Source organism: Idiotropiscis lumnitzeri, chromosome 20 (assembly GCF_059441095.1).
Source record: "Idiotropiscis lumnitzeri isolate Australia: NSW breed Sydney's pygmy pipehorse chromosome 20, RoL_Ilum_1.0, whole genome shotgun sequence".
Classification (NCBI taxonomy): domain Eukaryota; kingdom Metazoa; phylum Chordata; class Actinopteri; order Syngnathiformes; family Syngnathidae; genus Idiotropiscis; species Idiotropiscis lumnitzeri.
Window position 1 is genome coordinate 2,635,521 of NC_142410.1, and position 20,839 is coordinate 2,656,359.

The 20,839-nt window shown below is 40.1% G+C and overlaps 1 protein-coding gene across 6 annotated transcripts in view; it reads left to right on the forward strand.

Annotated features, from left to right (window-relative positions):
* Positions 1-20,839, forward strand: part of LOC148317103 (rho GTPase-activating protein 23-like) — a 72,514-nt gene that overhangs the window by 27,965 nt on the left and 23,710 nt on the right. For 2 of the 6 annotated variants that reach the window (XM_088284260.1, XM_088284266.1), the window contains exon 1: positions 17,729-18,480. The exons of 1 other annotated variant lie outside the window; for it this stretch is intronic. In XM_088284260.1, coding sequence (XP_088140386.1) covers positions 18,277-18,480 — 204 coding nt within the window. In that variant the 5' untranslated portion in view covers positions 17,729-18,276. Of the gene's footprint in view, positions 1-1,428; positions 1,688-1,933; positions 2,034-17,728; positions 18,481-20,839 lie in introns of those variants that run through there. 3 more of the 6 variants (XM_088284263.1, XM_088284264.1, XM_088284261.1) reach the window with 3 other exon arrangements.

Below are 20,839 nucleotides of genomic sequence, written 5' to 3' on the forward strand. Positions count from 1 at the left end.
ACATGCGGCTCGTTAAACGTTTTAATCCGGCCCGCCGAATTTGAAAAAAATTAAATTAATAAACCTTGTTAATTTTTTATTTTCTAAATACTGTGGTTTTTCAAAGACATATAATGTTGTAATGCTTTTGTTCACTGTCATTTAAAATTAAATGAAAAAATTTTCTCCAATGAGGTGAGGTTACCAAAACACTCCATCCATCTGCTCCTGGTTCGGCCCCTCTGTCAAATTTTAGAACCCATTGTGGCCCGCCAATCAAAAGGTTTGCCCTCCCCTGATCTAAATGGAGTCATCAACAGGCATAACAGGCAATTCTCAAAACTTATACAGTACATTTTGTTGTAAGCACCACACTCCAGCAGTGTTGGTTTGCAAGACCCGGTGGTAACTTGCACAATGTGTATTGTTCAGAGATGATGTGCTGAAGATGTACAGCTAATATGGAACAGTGTTTGAGTTTGGTTATGCATTGCACACTAGATGGAGGCATTTATCTTCCACTTATTTCTTTTTGTGCAACAATCACTGTTCTGACTTAACCTATATAACTTGAGACTGCTTTCAAGTCGATCAGACCTTTTATAAATTTAATATAAATGCACATACATCAAATAGTGAACACATTATTAACTCATTAAGAAAAGAACAGTCTGGGTAAACAATCATATTCTTGGTTGAGTGGGAATTTAGCCACAACATGGCAGGAAACAAAATATACAATATATTTTTTTTCCATATGTGGGAATTTATAATTGATATAATGGTCTTATGTGGTCAGCGTGTCAGGTCGTTCCTGTTGTTCATGGGTGGGAGTTTCCAGCTATACAGCTTAAGGGAAGCACCACAGGATGTCCTTTTCCACATTCCTCCAGGATGGAATAACTCTGTGTACATGGTAGACTTTTTTTTGTTTTGTTTTGTTTTAACAGTTCAATATCTTGATCAGACTACTGCATTGAGTCAAATTAATTTTGCTGTTGATTTTTCTTGCCATTAACCCATTTCAGATACACATCCCGATAAGTGTTGTTTTTTTGTGTTGTTTTTATAGTACTTTCTGTCCTGTTTCCTGTAAACGAGACATGACAATTCAGTTAAAAAAAACATGTAGAAATATTTAAAATTGTAGGTGGTCAAACTGTGCAAATAGATGAAAAGAACAAGCCCAGCAAGCGCATATTTTTATATTTAGTTATTAACTGCGGGTTACTTTAATTAACGTAATTACCGGTCTGTACCAAATAAATTCTACATGGATTTTTTTTAAATCTATATATATATATATATAAGAAAAAGCATTTTTCCTTTTTTTTTTTTTTTTTTTTTTAAATAACACAGGTCAATATGACACAAAATATAAAAGCTGTGCTCAGACTCATAAGGAACAATAACAAGTAGCCACGTAGTTTGCTTCATTGACATGGGGAGTTTATGAAGCTCTCCGAGTGTGAGTGTGACAGCTGGGAATCCCACTTTACTATCATGTCACATGGTACATGCACTCGATCCCCCTGATCCTTCCCCTCATCCCATTCTCTCGCTAATGCTGTCTACAGCACGGGAGAGAGGAAAAAAAGCTTGAGGGATTTAGATGAGCAGAGGCAGCACAGACAAAGCGAGAGGCGAAGGAAAAGCAATGTGAGGCCATACTTCAACCAGAAAGATTCTGCAGACGGGAGCATGGATGGTATGTACAAATGAAATGGATGCATTTTATGGAACAGTTGAAATTGTTAACTTTTAAGACATCAAATGATTATAAGATCAAAATAGCATGTCTGAGAAGGGAGAGAATAGGATGTAAAAGGAAGAGGAGAAATATTTTTAGTTAAGGAAAAGAAGGAAGTAGTGATGTGAGTTGATAAGTCCCGCTCATTCGTGTTTGACCCTGAGCTGTGTGTGTGCTGTGCCGTGTGTGTTTGTTTGTGCGAAGACCTCCCCACCCTCTCACAGCTAAAACCACATTTTCGACTTTTACAAGCTCACGACGATTAGAAGTCAACCCCGAGTCTTTCCTGTAAGCCATGGAACAGGTAAGCCATAACATTCACATATACTGAACATTTGTACACACATACAGTCAATAATTGCAGTGAAAATGTTGAATGAAGAGCAATAACTTTTCACTTTATGATAATTTAGAAGCCTATCTTTTTACTTCAAAGGGGATGTCAAGTCAAACATTTTCTTTGCAATTTAATCTATGCGCCACCGTGAGTCTAACCACGGTATTCTGATTAATGTTGCGTTTGTGGACTATAAATTAATCAACAAAATCCACCTCTTATTGTCCACCCGAGGGAGTGTCCATTTCGTAACTTGCTGTCGACTAAAAATGACATCACAGTCACATCACGGCTCACCTATTTTCTGGTTTTGAGTCAGTCCATTATCCATTCTCTTGAAATCAGTCTTCCACATTCAGTGCACTAAGGCATGACTTACAATTTAGAATATCAAAACTTTATCCGCAGTTTACATAAAAAAAACTTCCAGAGCACGCAGTTATCGTGACATGACTAAACAATTGGACTGTCTTAGCCCCTTATTCGGGCTCTAGTTTCTAGCACAAGTGTATTTATAGTTTTCTTAGCTGCTTTGATACATTTCTCAGGTAACAATTGAAATTTGCACATCAGTTAGTTCATTTCTCAAAGCAGTTGGTATGAATGGTGAAACATCATGGCTCCCATGCAAAAGCCAATTTCTTGACAGTGAACATGTCAGTGCCATCATAAGTCTTTCTGTCATCAAGTATGGAAAATCATGTTGTCAGTATACCAGTGTAACCTGGAGGCAAATTGTGGTTTCAAATACCACTTGAGTTTTGATGACATTTATTCTAAATGGGAAGTCACACCTTCTTGAATGTGGAAAATTGGCAAAGCGGACCCGAAAGAAAAGCCGAGGAGCGGCAGTTAGGGCAGGTGTGTCGAGCAGGTGTGCTCAGTGACAAGCGCGAGCGTGATTGAAAACTGTCTTCTGACAGAATGAATCCCAGCATTTAAATAAACAAGCAATACGACATCCCGATCACGCATCTGTTTCACCGCTCAAAGCTTATATGTACACACATAAAAACACAAAAAATAAGCTGTATGAGCAGAGAGTTCATGTGCAAAGTTGACTGAGTTCCTAAATTGTTAAACACGAGAACACAGGATGGAGAAGAAAACAATTGTGAGGATGAAAAGGCTGAAGTGCCATTTTTTCTTTGTTGAATTAACAACCTTGTGAGACTGTTTTATTATTTATATTACTGCCCTGAAAAGATAAGAAAGATTTTGTTAAAGCTGGATTTTTTTTTTTTTTTTTTACAGAAGATGTATTATTTAGAACATTGTCGTATTTAATGTAACTTTGACCAGATACACCCTTAAATACCCAGTCCCATCCAATAGAATCTGGGAACAACACTAATACTAAATAACTTAAATTAGATAAGAATACACATGTTTTTCCCTTGGAAAAAAAACATTTATTTCATTAAATAATAAAGATGTCATTTCACATGTTAAATATTACAATAATATTGATATTGCAGTATGCTACACCCGTGCTCATACAGCTGAAATGTCATACACACTTCTATGTACAGATAAAAAGCTGCTGAAATGCAGAAATCTATCTATCCATCCATACAACCAGCCAACCATTCATCTGGCTACCTAGTTGTTAGCCCATCTGCTGACCAGTTCTCTTCGGTTTCCTCCCACATTGCAAAAACATTCATGTTATGTGCTCTGTAATTGGCTGGCGGCATCAAGTTAGTCAAACTGAACTCCAGTGACCCGTGTGAGGAAAGAGGTTTAAAATGGAAGCATAGAAATCAAGCAAATGATTCAAGAGGGTGAATACTGCACTTATGCATATGTGATGGCTTTAGCGCTAATAATGACACTAAATGGCTGTTTAATATTATTTCCGAGAGTAATGAATTAAGATACTGTAAATACAGTGTCACTATTGTAGCATTTTCAGGCAACAGTGTGTTGTGGCATTTTCATCATGTTGTCCGAAAAGCATTCTTGAGACTTGTGAGCGTTTGTTTCTAATGCATTCATTTTCACTTCCGTATACTATGTGCCTCGAGCCTTTTGTTGACAAATGTCAAAATCCATGACGCAAGATTCCCCAAAAATTATGGCAACCATCACACTACGCTGAATCTAGTATGCACGAAGCTGACAGTTTTTTGTACTGTTGTCCAAATGGGCTCACTATCAGCGTGCAATTCATTTTAAGACCAAGCTCATCTGTGCTGAGGTGTGGGGCTATGTGTGGTAACATGGGTACGGATGAGTATATACTTGTGCAAATGTGTATTTATTTTCTCCGCTCCAGTTCACTCAACTTCATCTGTGCTTAAAATAGAATTATGAAAGCTTGTCGTGTGCGTGTGTGTGTGTGTGTGGGGGTCGGGGGGGGCGCGTGGGCTGTGTGTGTGTGTGTGTGCATGCATTTATGCGTGTCTGTTTGCTCCTGACCTGATAAAAGGTTTCCTGTATCGTGATCTCCCGGAGGGATCTCGAAGGTCAACAGAACATCCAGTTACTGTTTTTGCGGAAATAATTGAATTAAAAAATGGTCATATCCATGCGAGACCGTGGTAGTCATCTATAATAACATCATAGACTCTTTAAATGGTGGCAGGTGTGTGTGATGGGCTTTCATTTAACATGAATTTGAATGTGATTGGTGGTTAATTCTGAACACAGCGACGATGATGTGTTTAATCTGTAAGAGGGTGTGTGCTCAATTGTGCAGTCACACATCTCAATTGTGTGTTTTTTTTTACCCTCTTTATATATATATATATATATATTTATATATATATATATATATATATATATATATATATATATTAGGGGTGGGACGATACGGGTAACTCACGATTCAATACTGTGACGATATGTGGGCCACGATAACGATATCACAATACACAATGTCTACGATATTCAATATATCATTATAAATCTCTTCAACAATATATCACGAGATATGTGACTAAAAAAGAAAAAAATGGCCATAAAAATGAAAACATCAATTTTTTTTTCAATGCCAATGTGTGTACAAAGTACAATTCGTTTAGCTATAGGACTTGTTGTTATAATCCCAAAAAAAAATCAGCACTTTCCTGGTGTTTAGAGTGGGGAAGAAGAAGCAACTCAATTTGACCTGCATGAGGACCAGAGGCTTCACTGGGGTCATCAGGTGGGTGCCCTCCTTCATCGGTGTTTCGTTGATAAACCCACAACACCTCAGGATGGGTTCAACAGCGACACCTGTGCGCCTCAGGTGTGCCCCCCTCTGCCTCTGCTCCTCTTGCCTGTTGTCAAAAATGGAAGGGAGAAGAGTCCTTTACTAGGTCTTTGAAGTCTCCTGTGGTTCTTTGAGGGTGTTCCTCCTCCACTTTTCCTCACATTTGACATCTAACAGCCCAAGTGGGGTCCTTCCTCTTCATCCAGAGCCAATTGCTGCCTATCTCCGCAGCCTCCGACAGCAATTTCACAGCTTGTCGTTGGGCCTGGCCTCGGATCCCCATGCTTCTCAGGAGCCTTGTTGTTGATGTGGCTACAAATCCTCTACACCCGACCTCCACAGGGAGCACCTGTGTACGCCAGCCACGCTGCTCAGCCTCTGCTGCGATGTCCATGTATTTCAGTCTTTTGCGATTATAGGCTTCATCCACTGCAGACTCCCATGGGACTGTTAGTTCCACGATGTACAGGAGTTTCCGTGAGGTTGACCACAAGATCAGGTCAGGCCTGAGATTAGTGGTAATGATCTCCGGTGGAAAGATGAGTTTCTGATCCAGGTCAACTTTCATTTTCCAGTCTCGGGCTGTGCCCAGGAGGGTTGCTTCCACTCTTACAGATGGTCTCCCTGGAAGTTGTCCTGCTTTCACAAAGGCGATTGTGCTTGGGAGTCCAGGCACGTGGGGAGGGAGGGCGTTGTTGGTAGTTCTCCTTTCCTCCAGTATGATTGCCAGTTGCCGTAGGACCTGATTGTACCTCCAGGTGTATCGGCCCTGAGACAAGCTGGTTTTGCAGCCAGTGAGGATGTGTCTCAATGATGCTGGAGTTTGGCAGAGGGCACATGAGGGATCTTCTCCAATCCATTGGTTGAGGTTCGTGGGTGTAGGAAGAACATCGTAGGTGGCTCTGATGATGAAGCTGATTCGGCTTCCTTCCATCCCCCACAGATCCCTCCATGTGAGTTTGCGATGCTCCAGATTCTCCCAGGTGGTCCACTGACCCTGTTTGGCCTGTGAGACTGCCTTTGCGCATCGGTCTGCTTCCTCCTGCTGGCGGACCTCATCAACCACCAGTCTTCTTCTCTGATTGGGTGTTGCTTTGTGCCAAGCTGGTCTACTTGTCCCAAGTCCAAACCCGCCTCTCCACTGCTGAACCTGCCCTACTATGTCTCGATGCCTGAGAGCGGATTTAGCCTGCTGCACAGCCTCAGAAGGGGTCCACTTCCTCCCTGTTGCCAGTTTGGGAGCAGACATTCGTATGGCTATGTCTTGGGATTCTGACAGGGTCATGTCTAGCCTCACTTTGGTGCATTTGTACTGTTCGGTGAGGCCAGAGACCGGTAGCTCCAGCGCACCATGTCCATATAATCCGATGTTGCTCAGGCACCGTGGGAGTCCAAGCCACTTTTTGATGTAGAAGCTGACTGACCTCTCCAGTTTCTCGACTTTAGTGATGGGGACTTCGTAGACTGTTAGAGGCCACATCAACCTTGGGAGCAATCCAAACTGCAAACACCACAACTTCAACTTGCCTGGGAGGGATGTCTTGTCTATGGTGACAAGTCCCTTGATGGTTGCCTCCCTCAGTTGATCGCTCTGGTCCGAGTCTTTGAGGCTTGCATCATACCATCGGCCAAGCTTTTGACTGGCTGTTCTGACACCAACGGAATGGGTGCTTCTTTGATGTAGAATCTCTGGTCCGCGAGTTTTCCTTTGACGATAGATATGCTCCTGGATTTGCTGGGTTTAAGTTTCATCCGTGCCCACGTTATGTTGTTGTGAAGTTTTTCCAACAGACGTCTGGTACATGGGATGGTAGAGGTTAGGGTGGTCATGTCATCCATGTAGGCACGAATAGGGGGCAGCTGTTGTCCGTTTTGCAGGCGTTGCCCTCCTACAACCCACCTGGAAGCTTGGATGATAACTTCCATTGCCATGGTGAAAGCCAGCGGGGAGATGGTGCATCCTGCCATTATTCCCACTTCCAGTGGTTGCCAAGCTGTTGTATACTCTGCTGTTGTAACGCAAACCTGCAAGTCCTGGAAGTAGGTTCTGACCAGGTTTGTGATGTTGCTCGGTATACGGAAGAAGTCAAAGGCTGTCCAGATGAGAGAATGGGGGACAGATCCAAAGGCGTTGGCTAGGTCCAGGAATAAGACGTGTAGATCTTTTCCTTCTCTTTTTGCAGATTGGATTTGATGCCATATCATGCTAGTGTGTTCTAAGCATCCTGAGAAGCCTGGTATTCCGGTTGGGAGGAGTATGCAAATCACTGTTGTGAGTCCGGTTAGAACTCCAATAATGAGGATAGGATCTTGTGTTTTCTGGTCTTTAATAAAGTTGAAGTCAAAGTACACTTTTCTTGATGCTTCAAACGAAATATTCGTGTGGTTCTAAAAAGAAAATAATAAAGTATCAATATCTGACTAATGCAAATATCACAACACAAACATACGTAACTCAGACATGAAAAGAAGTCGCGGCAATAGCTCTCCATTCAATGCGCTTGTGAACATTGCATGTTACCGATTAGCAGTGAAACGTGTATTTGTACAGACAAACGAACAGTGTTATTAATCCTGTATCTTACTTGTCTCACGCACAACTCGAAGCAGGATAAATGTGGACTACAACTCAAATAAATTTAGCTTGATAGACAGGACTGACACGACTCTCACCACTGTCTCTCCTTCTTCATCCTTCCCATATACGCACACGCACGCACACGAACGCACACGCTACGTGAGTTGGAGCGCTAAACTCCGCCCTCTTAAAGGAGCCGGTGTCGCAGTCTCTGAGCAGCCTTTTCTACAGTGTTGTTTTCAAATATCGATATTGCCGCCAGGCTATCGATTATTTATTGCGACAGAGTTAGCAACAATTTATTGCAATATCGATTATATATATATATTTATATATATATATATATATATATATATATATATATATAGTATTTGTATTTTATATTTTCTATATATAGTATTTGTATTTTATATTTTCTATATATAGTATTTGTATTTTATATTTTCTATATTACAAAATAATGATCTTTTGATAGTCTAGTACAGGTTTATATTTGTTTTTTTAATTTTCAAAGTACATATTGTTATGTCTCGGAGAGATTATTATCTGGTCTGCTGTTTAGCTGATGTTTGCTAATCCTGTCCAGCAACTGTGGGAGCACTGGGTGGGACTGGGACAAACTTGCATCGCTATTTTTGTCATGTAACACACACATATTCACATCTACCAATATGACGTCCTTTCTTTCCATCCTATTTTCGGTTGCCCAGACTGCTAATTATTTAAAATAAATAATAGAGGCGCCATTTCAGAGTCAAGTTCTGTACTGTAGTGACTCTTAGACCATCAGCTGTGATGTCAATAGGTTGAAGTCAGGTGACTCGCTAGGAGGGGGGCTGTATTTAATGATTTGATGTTCTTGGAGGGGATAGATAGATAGATTGGTGTGAAAATGACTTTCGAGTGACTGTAGGTGAGAGGCTGAGTACACCCTGGACCAGTTTCAAAGTAGAAACCCCAATTCCAAAGAAGTTGGGAGGTTGTGTAAAAATGTAAATAAAAACAGAAGAAAATGATATGCAAATCCTTTTTAACCATCAAATAAATACAGCACATTTAATGTTCAAACTGATGAATGTCATGTTTTGCTGCCAGATTCTCTGGGCCAAAGCTCATCTGAGATGGGCTGACACAAAAGACTGCTGCGGTTTGAAGCGTCCACATTTCACTTTGTTTTGTAAATAATGGACATTGCGTCCTCCGGGCCAAAGAGGAAATGGACTATCCAGATTCTTATATGTGCAAAGTTCAAAAGCCAGCATGTGTGGTGTGGGGGTTTGTTAGTGCCCATGGCATGGATAACTACATCTTACACAACATCCAACTTAATTGAAAAAACAAACATTCATCATATTATAGTCAACGCATAAAATTGTGATTTTTTTTTTTTAGTACTATTGAAGCTTAATGGAAAAACATAAAGGCAGATGGTAAAAGTGCACTCTCCGACTGTGGCTCCAGCCCTGCAACATACTAAGGTGTGGAGATTTGTTTTATTTGTCAATCATCACTCAGAGCCCACAAAGCATTAATTTAACCAGCAATTCACGTGACAAGCCATGAAAGCCCATCACAACTAAGAATTCAGACTACTGTTTGAAACTACAGAAATGACAAAGGGTTAGGGTTCTATTTATCAATGCTATTTCTATTATACTGTGGAACATACTGGCTTACGATTGGGATCATTTGGGTGTATGCACCCAAAATGGACGATATTCATCTGACATGTCTATCATAACCGGAAGCATAAAATCTGTCTCAAGCATCTATGCCAGAAATTGAACAGGAAGTTAGGCAAACAATAATAGGGTTGATGCCACCAAAAAAGGTGATTACGTAGTCGTCCATTGTGAGGACCCCAATTCAAGACCTTCCATCACCTTTTTAGTGTTTGTTGATGTCGATATGTATGGCTCTGTTTCCCTTTTCCACTACAAAACAATGGCCTCGCTGATTTCAACAGGTAGCTCACCCTCAAGTGGACAGTTTGCGTTGTAGCAGCATGCTTCACTGGCAAGGATTAGATGATTAGATTAAAACAAAATCTCCTGGTGCTTCTGCAAAAAGACAGATGGGTGTGTCCCAGCCCTTCAACGTTGAACACAAGTCATTTTGTTTCCATTTTATGGAAAGAACTACGTGCGCGTGTAAAGGTTACTGTATTTACTGTAGACAGGGTAAGGTAGAAAACATGAGGACACAGCAGAACCTGAAAAGTATGTTGCTCAGAAACGGTTGTTCAGATTTGTTTCTCTTTACAAAAATGTTTGAGTCTATTTCAATAATAATTCAATATTTGTTAATTTCAATAAGATAAAGTCAGTAGAGGATAAGGATGACATCTGCAACGGTACACATAGTCGTGTTAGCAATAGGCTAACTCGCTGAAAAATAAATTCATGGTCTCTTTCAAAAACAATAACTTAAGCTACAAATACAGTATACAGATCTTGACATATAACAGTGGTGGCTGGTCAAGGCCTTCTCTGCTGGCCTAACATAATCAAGAAACCCTGATCATATTCTTCACATTGATGTCATATTATATCCTAGTGTTGAATTCTTAAGTTAAAGTTTTTATCAACACCCCCAGAAAGTTGTAACTGGCAACCGTTCAATAATCTGAAGTATATTCTTGCTTTTTTAAAACACAATGGCCAAAGGATCGAAACGTGTGGATTTAATTGCAGATACACTTGCGAGACCATTTTCAAGACGGACCTTTCAAGAGAAGCTAGGTCGTCCAACTCTCAATTAGTAGTGCGAAAGTGTCATTCTGTATATTATTTCTCCAGACGTGGTGTCATAAATGATGGTAATAGGAGGGGGATTTATTCAAGTCTGACGAAGTAGGACTTCACTGAAGGCCGAGGTGTGAAATACAGGGCCCGCACCGCCATATAATGATCCCATCTGCAACTGTAAAACATTTATTCATTATTTACCAATCTGTGTACCAAATATATCCTACCTGACAGAGGTGTTAAATCCAGGTCCGGAGAGTAAAAACCCTGCCACAGTTTGTCCTTAGCAACAGGTGCTTCTACTCAACCGGCATGTTAACTGTGTACTGTGTGTGAATGGATGAATGAGAAGCATTCTCTCTGAGTACTTTGTGGAAAAGTGTTTAATGAAATTCAGTCCATTTGCAGGGCAGATTTCAAGCATCCAATATGGCGTATGCACTTATGTATATCTCAGCAAGGTGGGGTCTAAGTACACCTGATGTCTGTATTCATGATCAAAGATTCGGCATAGGTTGTAACATGAACAGAGGTAGAAACATCAAGCACCTTTTAACCTGGGAGGCTACGTGATGCTACACTAGGAGGGCCAACAGTGTTTCATGGGTGTGGACAGCAAGAAATCCCAAAACAAAGCATGTCGGCGCATTGTGCACAACATTGTACTAATGAAAAGGAAACTGGGAATAACTTTTCATAGGAAAATATAAATATTCAATTATTTTTGTATTGATGGCACGCGCTTCGTCATTGACGAAAGAAAAAAACAAATGGAAATCTCATGAAAAATGGCCGCCACATCCGTACGTCTGGTTTAGGGACAGAACTATATTGGGGCTAAGGGGCGCTATAGCCCTGTCATAAGTAGCCTCAGTTAAACTTGTCCAACATTTTATTGCATTCTTTGCCATATATTCATGATTTTCTCAGCCCCCTACGTATTGGCCAAGCCTTCTATAGCTGTATAGGCTATCAAGTCTATATTGGTGTTGTCCTTCACTTCCACTCACAATAATCTATTTTGTGTGCCCCATACTTGCTTTTATTTTGGATATCATGGCAGCGTTTTCCTATCAAAATGACATCTGGAGTCAATGGATAAACAAGGCTGTTTTGGGTGCCTGTGTAGTACACGACTGTTTCCAATAATGACAGCAAGCTGTTTTTAAATATTTTTGGTGTTGCTTATACATCCATACCGGACCTTGATAATCATTGTTGTCACCAGGGCTAGCCCCTTATAAATCTACTGACCACGCTACTGGCCAGTATAGATTGCAGTAGCGGCTGCTAGGCATTTCATCCCAAAGCCACAAGCCGCTCTTGATCTGCCCTCACTCCCGCCCCTCCCCCCAGTCGATGTTGCGCGCTCCCACAGCAACGTGTGTGCACGTGTCATATTATTACTACCACTTGTTATTATTATCAATAATAATTTAATCTCATATTAACTGATTTTGCTTCTGGATTATTATTGATGTCTCCCAGTCAAGAGCATGGAAGCCCAAGCAGCCACAAATTAAAACCTTCCTGCTAACATATCAAAAGCTTTTCCCCTCTACTTGTTTTGTTTCTAATAAATGCACACCTTAAACCTGCTTTCCTCAATAAAACAGAATTGTAGTGTAACTCAAAATGTTAATTGCTCTGTTATTAATCTGTGCACATTAAAGTAACATTAAATGTAACACAATAAACCAAAGTATATCAGTGGGCGTTTCCCTCAAGTCTTTCTGATAGTTTTCTACTAGCTGGTTTACCACAATAGTATAATGATAGCTTTTAGTTTTTAAGATTTTACGCGCCCCAATATGCCCATTCCTATGAAGCATTTCTGGTGGGGCCACTACTGATAATCCCATGAACGGAGTTGCTTTTTGCCTCAGAATCCCACCTCATGCAACTAATGGAACTGGCTCAAATGAATGTGAGAATATTTGATAAAGCCGTGTTTGTTTTCAACATCTACGTGTCATTTTCAATGTGCTTTGTTTTGATGTAGACAAAAGGCTGTCTTTCAGATGTTAATCCTTAATCTGACCTGCTTTCTAATACTACCATGGTCATAACAGATTACAGAAGCAGTAGGGTGACAAGCATAAAACAATGACATAGTTACAGAGATAATTACTTCTTGTTGTCATACGTATATAGTATAAATATGTAATTAAACATATATACCCCCCTTGCTATTTTTTTAAATTTAATTTTATTTTTTTACCAACCCAAGGAAAAACAAAGAAAATAATTTGCGAATATTGAACTCGGCATGTGCCAGACTGAAAGTATGCAGGGGTGTACTGTAGTTTTAAATTGTAATAACACCAATCACCATTAGATGGAAGACAAATTTTAGGAGCATGTATCCTACTGAGGTGTGAGTTTGCTCGTGTTCCTGAAGATACCAAATGTTACATTCTCGTTTGGGTTCGTTCAAGTTCGCAAACATTCGGCAATGTTCTCCAGACGTTTGCCAACAGTTCTGATGCTTTTTCTTGTTACTAGGAAATTTTGAGCATGAACCTTGATGAGAATGCAATATTGGCTTCCATCACAAACACTGGCAAACGTTCGCCACTCAGTGTGATATGATCTTGATTCGTTGTGCTTACACTTGGTTTTATACTGACTTCTCCGTGAACATTTGTGAAAAATGTTCAAAATGAGTTCTTATTTTTCTTCGGCAGTTTTGTACCATCCTTGAATGATAATTTGTATGCAAGAGAGCACTTCGCACTGAGAAAAAAAATACAGTATGCGATTATTTTGTTGTTTCCTTCAAACCCTTGAATGGATGGGAATGGGAATGAAAGAAAAGCAAAGAGTCCTCGTTACCTGTGTCTCCAAACAGTGGACATGAAAATGCTGACAGACAGATACCTCCATCCACCATAAGGAGTCTTCATCAAACAGCCAGACCTGACAGTCAACAAATTACTGAGAAATCCCGTTGGCTCATACAAGAGGTCAAATCTAGTGCTTTAAGCGGGCTTGTAGGCAACTCTCAATTTGATCTTCAAGCTTGAACATATTGAGACAAAACTTGTACAGTTTAATAAATAATTCAATAACATTTCTCAGAACTGTTCTTTAAAATGTTACCTCCATGAAAGGGCAAAATGGGGCTACATTTGGAAGAAAATTCAAATTGGCGGACTTCCTGTTAAGTTTAGCATATGTCTCCAAGAGTCTTTTTTTTTGTATGTATTAGGGTAGGGTTACTGTTAAGCTGTTAATTATTCATCCAACTTTTAAATATATTTTATATATATATTGTTATATATATATTATGCATTGTTTCTTGGCAACAGCGTTTTATGACAAATTACAAACTTTCTATTTCTACATAATAAAATCTTAAACACTCTTCCCAGAAAAATTAGATAGATCTGGTTAAATTGAAAAAAAAAAAAAACACGTGTTAACTACATTGAAAAACAAGTTGGTATATGTGTTGAGAACTGGACTCGAATCAAATGTGGGAACATTTTGACAAGGGATGATCATGTGGGTCAAGTAACAGCAGCATTTGATGTCAGTGCATTGCCAAATATTTTTTAATACATTCAAAATGGCAGACTTCCTGTTAGATTTTGCAAATTGTTCCAAGAATATTTTTGTACATCTTGAGGTGTTACATATACTTCCGAATGTTTGTAGAGCTTGGTGAAACGTAAAACCAGGGCTACTTTGGTAACAATTTGCAGATGGCGCAACTTAGCTCTCTATTTTTTTTTTTAAATCACACAATAAACTAATGAAATATTGATGCATTTGCAGGACTGATGTGCGTGTGCAAACGTTCATGAGTTTTCGTGCATATTTGGACCCTAAAAGATAGCATTTCTTAAAAATTCACAAACTTCGTGTTTCAACATCATGAAGGCCTAGATACTCGTCTGAGCAAATATGAGGTGAATCTAGTTAACCCGTTGGCTGAAATTGAATGAAAAATTATTTTTTTCTGAAAACAGTAGGCCACAACTGTATGTATACAAGTGAAGTTTGACATTTTTGGGATCATGTGCAGGGGAGTTATTAAGCAAGTTCTAATTTTGCGACGGGTTTGGGGCCGTCAGATTGTATTTTGAAAATTCCAGTTTTTCAACACAACTGACTCAAATGATCACGATTGTTATCAGCCTTCTGCAGAGCTTTGCTGATGAGCTGATCATTTCAATCCTCCGCTCCCTCTTTTGTTGTCCATGAAACATTGGGTCCATGGCAATAGCTACAGAATGATTTCAGTCTGGCTGCAACTAACAATTATTTTAATAATCGATTTGTCTCTCAAATATTTTGGTGATTGATGAATTGGCGGGAAAAAAGTCTTCATTTCCAGCCTTTTATTCCAAAACAGGACATTATTTTAAATTGTTTGTGCAAAAAATGCGCTAACACACTAACATTGATGAATTAAGGTTCAGTTAATGGTTCGGTCCATAACTAAAAAATATTGACCTTTAAGCCCAAATGTTTGCAAATGTTTCATTTTAAGTCAACATATAAGTATAGTGTAATGATTATCTGCAGTTTGAACATTCCACAAGCCTCAAGAGACTTTGGTCATCATCGCCAATAATGACGCTGGTGATGATGACAATCCCTCACTATGGAGACTCATATTCCCATGACACGTGACACCCAACAGGGCCACCGCAGGCGCTGCAAACGTCTTTGTGTGACTCAACAGGACCATTAAAATATGAAAGCTCATGTGTATGCAATTTTGAGAAGGACTTCGCAAGCGCTTGCAAATGTGTTTTATGTTTGTTTGTTATTTCTCATTACGGTCTTCAACTTGAATTATCTATCTAATTAGTATGCATGTAGAAGAGTCATCACTTTGAATTACAATTAATTTATTTCAGAATCATTTGTAGTTGAATATTAAATATTTGCTTTTTCTCGTGCTCCAAAAACGGCTGGACGTGTTCTGGGTCCTCCCACTTTTTCCCTCCCTTTTTTTTGGCCCTCCACATGTCAGCGGTGCGTCGAGTAAATAGGCTGAGACGACACAGGAGAAAATGTGGTCCAGAGCGTAGAGGTTCATCTTTTTATCATGTTAAAATCAATAGAGGGCGATGCAGGAAGATGTAGAAATATTTTGGGAAAATGTGATGAATTATTTTTAGAATTAGAATTTTCAATCTCATGGAGACTACTACTAAAGATGACATCATACAGATGTCTAAAGATATGTGCAGCAAAGGTGTGGCTGCAGCAGAATAGTAATTGGATGAGGCTTGAATTTCACATGACATTTACAAGATCATTTTGTACTTGACAAAAAGAATAGTGTCGTGTAGTAAAGTGTTCAATATGCCTGAGGCTACGCTGCAGGGTTTGTGCAGCTGAGATTTGGTATCGTCAACCCCTACACACTCGTAGTGTGGATTCGCAGATTTTTAAAAATATATATATATTTTTATACATTTTGCACCTTTCCACTCCCTCAAAAATGTTGCCACATCAATTTTTTGCCGTCTTCCAATTTAGTTGTCTCTTGTTGCGATCCTGCTTCTAGAATAACCCTCCTTTCCAGTTGACTGATTAGACTAGACAGTTGTGTATTTTTTTTACCTTTGTCTCTGCTCTGCTTTCCTGTCCACACATTTCCACTCATGATAGTGTTTGACTTATGTAGGTTTACAAGTTAGAACTAAAGTGGAAAATGAAAAAGGTGGACAGGGCAAAAGAAGACTACAATTTATAGGTATATACATACACTATATTAAATGCCATGAAAAATGAACGCTCGTTACCAAAGATGGACACCTATTTTTATTTCTGCCCTCTATCCGCAACGTGTGCACCCTTCCGTTATTGCCCTTCCATCTTTATTCATAAAAGAATCATCTCCGTCCTTGTCCTTTTAAAGCACTTACATCGTGATATTTCACCATTCCTTCTACTCCCTCCAAAAAAATAGATGTATTTTTAAAAAGCGTTTGGTCATGACGAGAGGCTCAAAGCTCATTAAAGATCAAAATTTCCTATTCACATCCACTTACCGTAATTTCCGATGTACAATGCACACCTGATTAAAATCCACGGAAGTTAAATTTAGCCATAAAAAATTATTTGTTAGCATTTGTAGCGATGCATTATTAATTTTTACATTAAAATATGCAGCTTTCGGTGAATAGCCGCAGGTCTCCACGTTATTATTAAATGGAGTATTGTCTATATTACAAACGATCGCGGCTATTGTTACACCGTGTACCAGAACCTTTCTCAGAATTTCATTGTCACGCAAGGCTAATTCAAAGATGAGATTGGACCGAGGTTGTATTCATTGCACTTCATCTCTTTTCTCAAATTAAACGCAAATTAAAATGCTCATTTTGAATTCTATACATGTGTTACTTGACCCAGTTAGGGACCATTACAGGGATGGACGAAAACACACTTCCATCTGCTTAGTCTGTCCTTTTTTAAAAACCTCTTGTCATCCGTCCCCTCTCTCTCTCTGAATGCCCATCTCTGCCTGTTACACTGACCCACCATCATAGCTAATCATTTCCAACCTTAATTTAAAGAATTTCATCAACTGCAAATCCCAGTTATGTATTCTTTAATATAAGCACATTAACAATTTAGGGAGTGTTTCATCATTGTCTTTTTTTTTTTTCGATGCATGCCGCCTATTATAAAACCACTCTCTAGGCCAAACAGAGGTGGGGCATAAGTGCGTCACACATCACACAGTGTTAGTTTTTATTTGAGTTGACTCCCGCATGATTATGGGTCTGCATGGTGATGGAAACGAATGAAACGCTCTGGAAAGTGGAGTAGCGGCAAGAAAGTGTAAAATAACCTGAAAGTTTTGTAATCTGTGGTGAAGAGATGAACACGAGATGAATAGTGATAAAAATCCCAGTGGCAATCACGTGACTGTCACAAGACAACAACCCAAACGAAACTCACACACTGAAAGGAGCAGCAAAAGAGCACAGGGATGTCAGTAGATTGAGATAGAAAGGGAGGGATAAATTCTCTCTCTACGAGTAGGCTGGACTACATGGCCTTAGGATGCAAGGAATATGAAGGAATGTGACAGGGAGAGAGCGAAATACACACAGAGTGAGACACAGAGAGAGAGAGGTTGACTGAGTGGCTGAGAGAGAAAGCTAAATTAAGTGGAGTAGGATGCTTTGGATGTTGAAGCGGTTCTGTTGGATTTTTTTTTTCCTCTGGTCTGGCTAAAATCCTTTGTTCCGTTGTGCTGTCTCAATTGAGCTAGTCAATGGAAAGAATTCAGCCGACCACAGGTGGATCACTGGAACATCGCACGGATGAAATCACACCGTTACCGAATCATCCCTGAGATGATGCATTGGACGGAACTCTAACAAGGACTAAGTCAAAATCAAACAACATCCGGACATTGAGGACCTGCTTGCAGTTTGTCTGAGAACTCGACCAAATATAGCAAGTGAATTATGATCCGGTTCCAAAATGTCCAGAATTCAAGGAGAAGCATCCTCCACGAGTGCAAGAAAAGAAGTCAAACTCAACTCAGTTGGGTAGTTTGATTATTTTGGTAAGCGTTGAGTCACCTTCAGTCGTTTTTGCCACTCACTTTGTGGTGAGCGACGATGAATCAAGAGCGCGTTGGGCATCAATAAAAGCACTACTTTTTCTTTATGCGACCCAGAATGCACCTGTAGTCTGCGTGGAGGTGCTATGCATAGGGTTTCGGGTGCCGCACCAGCTCCCTCTGGACATATATGGCGTTTCCAGTGTTCGGTGGGGGTGGACTGTAGCGACGCCGAGCCTCGCTGTATCTGGTTGGCAGTATTAAGAATTATTTCACCACAGCCAACCCCGATCTCGTCACCAAGAAAACCGGCATCCATGAGGATAATACAGCACAGATGTTTGTCTTGGGTAAGATGGGGTGTGTGAAAGCTGTCTAAAATGGTTTCAAGCATTTTTTTCCAATAGATTGTGATTAATGATTAGTGACATGAAACAAAATAGATTTGGAAATGTTATACTTTGATATAATAAAACTTTTAATGAAATATTTGTGGAAAAGGTACTGCACACCCAGCTTTCTTGGATGAACATAATGCCATGGAGGCTTTCCATGGTATAGGAGGTTCTAAGATGATGCGTTACACATGCTGCCCTGTTACAAGTTTTTAATGATGATCTGGCAAATGACACTGGAGGCTATTGTGTCTTGTTTTGGCGAATCTGACAGCAGCGCTCGACATGGTACTGAGTATTCTGTTGTCTCGTTTTACAGCACCAGGTGGGCGTAAGTAGTAGCGCTCTAGAGTGGTTAAATCCTATTTGGCTGGCAGTACCTTTTGTGTTAGCCTTAGTTGCGCTCTAGCCCTCTGTGATATGGTGTTCCACAGGGTATTGAGGCTTTTGCTGTTTTTGTTGAAGTTGCCGCCCCGAGATTCCATCCTACAAAAACGTGATATTTCCTTCCATTGCTATGCGGATGACAGTCAGATCTATGTCTCGCTAAGCAAACAATATGGACTCTCTTTAAGACCACTTTTGTGCTGTCTAGAAGAAATCAAAGCCTGGATGTCACTTAATTTCTTGAATTTCAACGAAAATAAGACTGAAGTTATGGTGTGTCTCTATGGTATGTCTGTATGGCATGTTTAGACATGGTTCTAGGATCTGTTGGGGCCCTGAGCAGAAATTAACGAGGTAACCCCCTTGAACCAGAGTTTGTCGTCATTTTAATAAAGCAATAAAAAAAAAATGCAGACCAATCATCAGACCCAATTTCGATTCGCAGCCAACAAAAAACTGCTGCATGTGTCCCTCAAGTGCAAAGTTCTAAATGTTTTTTGAGTACTTATTAATCATTTTTTTATTCAGAAAGCACCAGTCACAATTGATATTGCTCGACGTATTTGTGTCGTTGTGATAAAACATAAAATTGTTGTGATAGCATGCTTGTAGCAATTTTTGCAAAGTGAAATATGACCTGCAAAAAACTTAGCTCTGTTTTAGAGCTTCCTTTTTTTATATCCAAAATACCAATAAAAAATGGACTATGACATTTTTTTTGCTACAAAATGTATCCAAATGAGTTCTGCACTCTCTTTAACTTCCCCCTTCCTTGTGCGCATCTCACTCGTTGGGATATTGTTGATTTTGAGGTATTAGAGATGAGTAGTTCTAAAATACATCTTCTAGTGCTCCTTAACACATCATCATTGATGTAACATTGTGTACCTTTAGGTCTTACAACATCATACACCCTCTACCACACAACCCCACCAAGGTTGATCAGGCTGTAGTGTGTGTTCAGGTGATATTCTCAAGGCTTTCCCAGCTACTTAAGTGATATTCTTTTTAGAGGTCTGGCCCAAGCTCTACCTAGTACGCTAAGGGCTCTGTGAAATGACTAACCCCCAAATCCTCTACAACTACTTTGATGGGTATACACCTCACCTTCCATCTCTGCTTTCGGCAGCTGATGATCAGATGTTCATGTTTGCTCCACTTCGTTTCATTCGCCTCAAGCAACCTTCCAATGGTACCGTCAACTCCATGATGAGGATGTTCTTTGTAGCCTCAACAACCGACAGTATATCTGGCCTCAAGATGGTACTAGTGATTTCTTGTGGGAATCTCACTCGATTTTCCCATGTCCAAAAGGAGCTGCAAGTCCTAAGCTGCTGTCAGCATCCCTGCTATCTTGCACCCTTTCATTCGTAAAAGGAGTTGCACTGATAGTGTTTTGCACCCAGTTGCAGCTGTTAATACCCTTGCTGATGGACTCTGCAACTGGTTTCAGCAACTGACGTTAGAGCCCTTGCCTAACACTTTTGGTCAAGAGCTGAGGATGTGTCTCAATTGTCCATTTGCTGTGCACAGCAAGCGGTTCGTGGTTCACCTCTACCCAGGTGAAGACGTTTCCCAGTCATTGTAAACTGCTTGAATTGGGAAGCGATGCGATGTGGCTTTGGATGCTAGAGGTCCGCCCAAGTGAATTTTTAGTCACTTGCTTGCTCCCACCAGATCCAGGCTCTCAGTTATCTCAAACCTGCTGCTCTACTCCATCCATCCATTATCTGTACCGCTCCTCCTCACTAGGGTCGCGGGGGGTCCTGGAGCCTATCCCAGTGGTCTTCGGGGGGTGTGCAGGGGACACCCTGAACTGGTTGCGCTCTACTCTATCTTTCCTCTTTTGCAGCCTTCACCTACTCCTGAATCTCATTCTCTTTTCTCGCTAACTCCCTGTGTTGAGGTGTTGGAAACAGCCCCAAAC